This window comes from Centrocercus urophasianus, unplaced genomic scaffold (assembly GCF_019232065.1).
Source record: "Centrocercus urophasianus isolate 14NV4802_14NV808 unplaced genomic scaffold, USGS_Curo_1.0 seq_16, whole genome shotgun sequence".
Lineage (NCBI taxonomy): Eukaryota > Metazoa > Chordata > Aves > Galliformes > Phasianidae > Centrocercus > Centrocercus urophasianus.
In genome coordinates, this window is record NW_024884711.1 from 1,579,477 (window position 1) to 1,588,143 (window position 8,667).

At 46.2% G+C, this 8,667-nt stretch overlaps 1 protein-coding gene across 1 annotated transcript; it reads right to left on the reverse strand.

Moving 5' to 3' along the window:
- Positions 1-7,775: 7,775 nt before the first annotated feature.
- FANCD2OS (FANCD2 opposite strand) lies at positions 7,776-8,210 on the reverse strand. The gene has a single exon (XM_042816808.1). It carries the CDS (start codon positions 8,208-8,210, stop codon positions 7,776-7,778), a length of 435 nt encoding a protein of 144 aa, XP_042672742.1.
- Between the last annotated feature and the right edge of the window lie 457 nt (positions 8,211-8,667).

Consider the following 8,667-nt stretch of genomic DNA (forward strand, 5'->3'; position numbering starts at 1 on the left):
TTTGGTGGATTTCACACTCCTGGGCCGAGACAGGGAGAGTGCAGAAGGTAAGAGTTTGTTTGCTTTAAATTCATAGGTTTACTAGTGCTGCATGCTTCATAGCTATAGAATCATAGAATCACAGAATCTTTAGAGCTGGAAGGGACCTTTAAAGGTCACCTAGTCCAACTCCCCTGCAATGAACAGAGATATCCACAGCTAAAGCAGGCTGTTCAGAGCCTGGTCCAGCGTGGCCTTGAATGTCTTCAGGGATGGGGCATCTACTACCTCTCTGGCCTACTTGTTCCTCTGCTTCACCACCCTCATTTGTAAAAGACATTTTCCTTATATTCAACCTACATCTCCCCTCTTCTCATTTAAAACTATTTCCCCTTGTCCCACCACCACAGACGCTACTGAAGAGTCTGTTCCCTTCCTTCCTGCAGCCCCCTTTAGATACTGAAAGACTGCTATCAGGTCTCCCTGGAGCCTTCTCTTCTCCAGGCTGAACAGCCCCAGCTCTCTCAGCCTGTTCTCATAGGAGAGAAATGATCCATCCCTTGGATCATTTCTCTGGATGCACTCCACGTCCCTCCTGTACTGAGGACTCCAAATCTGAACACAGTATGCCAGCTTCAAGGGGCATGATATGGGACTCCCTGCTTGGTCTATACTAAGTGCACTTATGTGAAGTGCCCATGACAGGCTTCTTCAGCACAGGGAGCGCTCACTGCGAGGAGGACAGGCTCATCTTGCCAGTCTTTGTTCCTTTACAGGGATGTGAGGCAGTGCAGAGGTGTCACACTCTAAAGTTCGCAGGCTGGGTGAGCAGGCCTGATGGGTGACTACTTGCATGGTCAAATATCTCTAACCTTGGACTCATCGGTGATGGCTCCTCAGTGTTATTTTTCAAAGCTATTTTAGATGTGGCATCCTCACCAAGAATGCTGCAGTGACTGTTTTTCTTCCAAGCAAAGTGCAGTTCGTCGCCCTCATTTCTCTCTTGCCGGACTTCACCAGGCTGTTGGTGAGATTAAGCTCAGAAACAGTCAACACCTTGTCCTCTCAACATAAAGGCTTTTCCTGAGCACTTGTGCTATTCCTGGGGCACAATATAGGTCCTATGGATACCTCCAGCTGCTGCAAGTGCTTGCACCCCAAATCTGTTGTGAGAACCACAAACAGTGAAGACACCCAGCTTTACAAAGGAACCTCCTGGAAAGGGCCAGGCCAGAACTCAAAGCTTCACTTTTAAGCATCAGGATTCTCCTTCATTGGTTTGGTCAGTCTGTGCTGACTCTTTTTCATATTATTTTTTTTCTTGCTCAGAAAGAAAATCATCTTTTAAAAAAATATGAAAGGCCTAACAGAAGCTGAGGGAAATGACTGGCAGCTGTTATTCATTTGAATGTTTTCTATGTTTATTTACTCCTTTCAGGCTTTTCACTCAATTCAGGCTGGTAATTGGAGTGCTTTCCCTCATCACCTACAGCTCGTGTTCAGTAGAGCTGCGACGGCTGAGAGCATTGGTAATAACAGATCTGATAATTAAACTGTACTGCAAAGCTAATATTCTCCATTTAGGATCTTGAGCTGATGTGTAGCTTCTGTTTGTATCACTGTCCTGCAGTCACGGCACGCTCAATTTGCCCTTGAAAGGCAATGTTTTGTCTTCAGTTGCATTCATCTCATTTTATTTAATACATCTGGAAGTCAGGCTCAACACAGCTATTATTTCCCTGTCTCCTTTGCTGTCCTGACCTAGGACGTGGCGTTGTGTAATGCAGCTTCTCCCCCAAGTGCCTGTTTCAGTCTTTGTTGTGTGTGTAACGATACAGAGCTAATGTAATTGGAGCACTATAGAAATGCAGAATGAACATTCTGCAGCTGAAATAATGTATTTGATAATAGAGAACGTTCCAATAGTTTGTAACTTCATTAAAAGCTGGGAAGAGATTAGCAGGTTTAGTTGCTATTTTCTGAATGTACAGCAGATGGTGCTTAACAAATACGTTTTAAAGCCAATGTCTGTAAACAGACTGGCAATCTGAAATTTAATCATGCTTCTTGTTTTCTTTCTAATTGAAAAAACAGCCATTTGAACGAAAAGCCCCCGACAGGATTGACTTACTTTAGTGTACACAGTGTGCACAATGTTTGAAGGATGAGGATACAACAGCAATTCTTCCAAAACAGCCTCTGGTGTGCTATAAGGAACTATACATTTGGAAAGGAGTTAGGCAATAACAGGATCGTTTCTCTCTTGATTGTTGCCCTTTCCCTCCAGGCTCATCAAGGTTTACTTAACGAATGGGAGAGATCCAAGCTCCCAAATACTACTCGCCATGTGGACAAAAGAAGAGGAAGAAAATTATGTGATGAGCCCCAGACTAATGCTGCTGAATGCTCACTAGGGAAGCACTGCTTCCTACACCTGTCACTGATTCAAGGGGTTTTTTTTCCTTCTGGCACCAACAGATCAGCCTGTGCTGTGGCTGTGCGCAACCCAAGTGTGGGTGGCACCTGTCTCATGACTAAGCCAGAACTTGCGTCATTGTTTCTCCTCTTGGCATCTTATTAGCAAGATAAGCAAGGTGCTGCAGCTCCGAGGTGCTATGTATGTTCTGCAGTGTCAGAATCTCAAGATGAATCCCTAATAAGGCAGCTGTCGTTATATATAAGCAAAAGCTACCCTGAGCAAACAGAATACTGCGACAGTAGGCAATGAGTCAAGATGCTACAGAGAATTCAGTAACATGCTTAGGAAAGTTTTAAATCAGGTTTACTCCTTCTGAAGCGGTTTTGTTGTTGTTGTTGTTTTTCCCCAAAAAAGTTTGATTTCCTTTAGCAAAAACAATGTGGGTTTTTTTGGTTTTGTTTTGTTTTGTTTTTTCCAAAAGGGCTCACAATGAACATCTAGAAGAGGGAGATTCCCTGTGCACTAGTGCTGATAAGGTACAAACAGCAGGAACAGAAACACTGTCAGTTGCTAGTAGTTGTGTATCAATCCCAACCTTGTCTGATCTCTGCCTTAACCCAAAGGGCACTTGGTCAGCTGCAGACCATGTGCTGTGGAATGGCCACTCAAAGCCTATCGAGAAGACCTTTTATGCCTACAAAACTGGCTTAAACCCCTGGATTTGCACTGATGTGAAAGAATGCAGCATTTTTCAGTGCTTTGCTTGCTTGCTAAGCAGCCAGGCACATTATAGAACTGCCACAAACTTAGAGTCGAAGCCAGATTCCCAATTATTGCCACATCTGGCCATGTCTGAAAGTCCCAGAAGCAAAGAGAATGGGATACCCATCTCCACATCCTATAGAAGCAGCTGGGGAGGCCATCCTCATCCCTGCCTCCAGTAGTTTGAACAATAAGCCAGCCCCATGCAGCTGCAGGTCTAGTGCTGGTGTTAAGATTCCTTATAGGAATTGAACATACGAATTGGATGCTTTTCCACTGCATCTGCATAAGGATGCATGTGATGACCTGCCAGTTGAACTTGGACACAGAAGTCTCACATCTGCAGTACATTTAGTGTGGTTGAAAAACAGAGTGATTCACAGTTTGGGCCTGATCAGATTAACTTTGAAAATACGTGGTGCCATGAGATGTTATGAATCATATCTCTAAATAGAAAAAAAAACAGCTTTGCTGATCAAGCAAAGCCAGAGTTCAGATTTGAGAGCGGAAGTGACTGGATGACTCGTGAGGGTCAAACAAAGCCCCAGAGATGTGAGTGAAAGACCAGCTCAGGTAGGAGACTGATGGTCCCTTAGGGCCTTACATGTGCAAGCTGTGTGAAGGGGCCTTGTTCCTTGCTCCAGAGCTGAGGAGGGTATGCTGCTGCTAGTGTCTCTGTGGCATGTGATGGCACAGTTGCTCACAGATGACAAGAAATGCTGTGGATGCATCTGAGATATAGCCAAACTTAAATGGCCAAATTCTTTTTGAAAGCACAGTAGAAGAGGCAATTGAAGGAGCCTCCGAGCAGTGATCCTAGGAGTGTTTTGAGGAGTACACAATCACAGCCAAGATTGTCCAGAGTCTGTATGTAAACATGCATCAGCTCAGCTGCATCTGCTGGCCCATCTTCTCCCTTTGTTTAAGTTCTTGGTCTCCATGGCCGCTGCAAGCAGATCACAGCACTGCTGAGGCAGCAATCAATGCTGCTCTGAATTCAGCTTACTACTGAGAATGCCAAGTTTAATCTTGAACTCAGTGAAACAATCCAGGGCAACAGAATGAGTAATTCATGTTGCAAATCATTAATGACTATGAAGCTTTGAGAAAAAGAAGTCGCTGTCATTTAAATGGTGAAGGCAATTTCTCTCTCCTTCTCCTAGACCTCCCAAGTCAGCATATCCCTCTCTAGCATGGAGGATGATGGTGCTTCGCTACTTTGAGCTTTCCCAGGGCAACCAGGACTAAGTCTCACCTGCAGCCCAAGTCCTCTCTGTCTCCTTCTGTCCCTACTGCAGCCTGCTGCGAACTGAAACAAAGAGCACAGCTGGCTCTATGCAGACCTGCTTCAAGGGTGGTAGGAATAATGCAGCTTTAAAATACCTGAGCAAAGCCCTGACTAGACTGAAAGGAGCATGCTTTACAGCTGTGCCTACAGGTACCTGATCAGCACCCCTCAAAAGGGATGCTTAATCAGTGTCACAGCTGCCACTGAGGAAAAAATAATAATAAAATAATTGAGACTGCCTGGCTACAGGTGAAATTTAGAATGGAGGTAATAGAAGGAGTTTTATTGCTTAGAAGAAAGTATCTCCTATGCTTGTATAAATATATCTGGATTTCACAGCTTTACTTTGTTTCCTCAAAAGTGAAAATGGTAACTTGGGGACACCAGTAAGAGTGTCCCCAGGAGCAGGTGGCATTGTGGTATATTGTTTAAAGATGTATGAGTTGCTCTTTCTTATCTGTGGGTCTCTATCCCTGAGAACCACACCAACTAAGCTGAAGAAAAATGATTTATGTCAGTGAAGTGAAGCAAGTATCTGCTGGCTTGGAAATAAATTCTTACCCTGACTGCCTGGACCACTGAACTGGCTCCAGAGGCATCCTGTACGGCAACGGGTGGCTGCTATTCAATTTACATCCAAGCTCAGCTCTCACTGAATCTAAAGTTATGCCATGCACTTATTCAGAGAAAACAAAAAGGCAATTACACATCTTGTTTAATGTCATTGGACCAACAGACAGCACAGTACCAACGCAAGGTACCAAGAGTGTAATGATTAAGGCCTGATCTCAGCAGTGAGTGCCTTGAAAGCCAGTGGCAATGATGTGCTGGGTGCTCTGGTTTCATTGCAGTAGTGTGTGTGGAAGGAACTGGAAAGTGAGCAAACAGCAGGAGAAACCGTTGAGAGTGTGAAACTTAAAAGGGTTAGAAAAACTCGTGGTTCCTGGGCCTCCTGGAAGGAAAGCTTTATCTACACAGAACTGTGTTTAAAAAGGCTGTATTTCTCCATCTTTGTATATGAACAGGATTGCTGTATCAAAAGCAGTAGCTCTTTCTGCAGCCAAACATGACCAACTTGCTTAGTTGTGCCTACCTGCCTCAGGATTAGCACTTACAAGTCAGGAGTGTGGAACAGAGGCCCAGTACCACAAAGTTCAAAATCTATCCATTCCCAGTGTAGCTTGTGAAACAGTGGGATCTGCACCAGCTTGTATCAGCAGACACAGCCCTTTAATTCCCATCATCGCAGACCAGCAATTCATTAAAGACACATCTCAGAAATACACCAGACTTATCAGAGCAATCACTTTCTCAGGAATTGTTAGAACAGCAGAGTTCTAATGGCTCATGCTTAGATCCTGCAACCCTTCCAAGCACAGGGGTTCCATCAACAGACCCTAATGCTCACTTTCCTTTGTACAGTCCTTTATGATTACCTATCTGCATGGCAGCTAATAGGGTGCTTATTAAAGTCTTCACAATCACTTTAAAACAAGATTTTTAGAAAAATCAGTTATTAGTCAAATAACCCATTTGCATAAGTATTACTTTCATACTTTCAATTACTCTTGTCGTTTCCTAGTTAAAGGAGCAGCATCCCATTCAGAAGGAAAGCAGATATGAATTTGCCTTCAAAGGAGCCCAAAACACAGAGCCAGGTCTGAATACTGCTCTGATGATGACTTACAGGAAAAATCCAGCTTACAGTGCTGCAAGGCTGAATCCATCCAGTTTTAATAGGCAGCTCTGAATCAAAATCAGGAACTGCAGATCCAGCTCCAAAGCTAGCATTTGTTTTTGATACCCTGCTGCTATACCATAGGCAAGCAAAGCACAAACCTTGGGTTCCTCTTAATGCTGAACACTTCATTAACAATATTAACAGTTGTAAAGAACACACTCTGCATTAAGTTCTTTCTTTCTTGTTCTGTACTTCCCAGCAGTCACACTTGCCTATTCTAACTTTGTTAGCTTGTTCCAGAGAGCAGAGAAAGCAAACCAGCTCCTACTGAAAGAGGGGGCACAAATACTTCACACAAATGGGAGTGAGAAAGCACTTCTGAAGGTCATTACAAGCAAAAACTGAATGCTAGGATGACCCTGAACGTTCATCTCCATAGTAGAATGAATAAAGATTATGTTATCAGAGTGACGTTAAATATTGACTATGAACGCATTATAAATGGTTTTCCCCTGTAATTATATGGGCAAGATTAACTGAAGTTCTACATGAAAGCTATAATTTTTGTGATACTTTGTAACTCTACTTAATGGAACTCGTAATAAATGACCTATACTAGCAGGAAATACAGCAGAACAATTTTTATTTGGACTGCTAAAATACAAGCAGTACATTTCTAGAAAGCTATGTACACGTATTTTTAAAAGGCATTAAAAACAATTAGAAATATTATTTAGGTTACTTTGAAGGTAAAAACTTTCTTTACAAGTTGTTTTCATTAGCTGTAAACAAGCTACGCACCATATTTATGCATTTGATTGTGCAGAAAGTTTCAATTAAAACAGGCAAAAATTCTTGATAACTTTTCTGGCACGACTTTTGTTCTAAGTATTCCTCTACTTCTTAGTAAGTTCTACTTCTAAGTAAAACAAACTAACAAAGAAAAAAAGTAGATGGGTTAACTTTGCAGACTGTATTTCCACGAGTGCCTTCACTAGTTGTAAGTGAGCAGAGATTTTGTTCTGAATGCTGAACAGCAATCTGAATCCTTTGTAAGCCAGTTAATTCTCATAATGGACAAAGGTGGTAAACTGTACAAACTAAGGAGACTAAGGCTTATCTTTAGGGGTGCCTGAGGGTTTTCTGCAGGTCTCCTTTCCCCTAGAAATGAATATATGAAGGATTTTAATTAGAAGTTCATTAGCTTGGGGAAGCAGCTTCGCAGTCTGTACCTGCAGCTATACACTAAGTGTGAACACTTTTTCTCTGAGTGCCGTCCAGCAGCAGCAACACCTCTCCTTTGGGTGAGGTCCTTCCAGTCCCTCCACACGCACTCAACGTTTCGCACAGCACGGCAAGCCAGAATCGTGCTTCCCCGCAGCACCAGTGAGGCGGAGGTCGCAAACGCAGGCAAGCGTTGCAGTCACGTCTGCGCAAGGGGCGCACAGGCTTTCATCCACCGGATGGAGCTGGCGGCCACCTCCACAGCCTCCTGCCTCCACCAGCCGCCTTCCGGTACTGCTCTGGAGTCGGGCCACACAGGTAAGGCTGCGCGCTGAGCGCGCTGAGCCTGAGCGGGGCTTCCAAGTGTGAGAGCTCTGGGCGCGGCTCGAAGGCAGCCCCGCCGAGCTGCGTTCCGCCGGCGTTCAGTGGGCGTGCTGCAGGACGAAGGCGCACTTCTTGTAGGCGGCGTACAGCAGCAGGATGGCGCGCATCATCTGCTGGCACATGGCGGCGACCACCCTCGCTTCCGCCTCCCGCAGCCCGCGGGCCCGCCACCGCCGCGGGTCGACCACCCTGCAGAAAGCCGAGCGCTCCGAAACGCGCAGGACGCCGATCCGGCGCGGCGGCTGCGCCGTCACCAGCCGCTCGAAGACGGCGTCGAGGCTCTGCAACCTCACGGCTTGCGGCCGCGGCAACGCGGCCCCGCCGCCCCGCTGCCCGCCCGCTGCCGCCTGCAGGCCGGCCCAGCGGAATGGGTGCGCCGAGGCGGCGGGCGGAGGTTGCGGCCGCGTTCCCCGCAGCCAGCCCAGCGACTCGTCCAAGGGCGAGGGAGCCCACAGCCGGTAACCGTCCGCCATGGCGCCCCGCGGCCTGCCGGCATCTGCCCGCCGGGCACAGCCGTTGGCCGCGGAGGCCGTCTCCCGTCCTCCCAGCAGCCCTCCCGGCACCGCGGCTTCGTCTGCCGTTGTCTCTTTACACATCGTCCACGTCCTGTTCGTGCTTTATTCTAATCGTCGTCTGTCCTGTCCCGTCGTCCTCTCCCCCCTACCCCTCCCCATCCTCAGAACTCATCGTTTTCTGACTCAGTTACTGCGATCTGCCTTTCTGCAGCCTCCATTGGAGCCTGTCTCCGTGTGCCCCTTGTTTAGGGCTAATCTTGTGTGACCAACCTAGTGGCCTTCTCTGACGGTGTCACTGCAGCGGTGGACAAGGGAAGAGCCACTCGTGTCACCTGTTCTGAAACTCAGACCTTTGACATGGTACCCTGCAACATCCTTCTCTACAAATGGGAAAGATAGGAGTTTGGTGGGTGGA

Coding starts and splice junctions, on each gene's coding strand:
- FANCD2OS (XM_042816808.1), bottom strand. CDS start 8,210: ATGGCGGACGGTTACCGGCTGTGGGCTCCCTCGCCCTTGGACGAGTCG.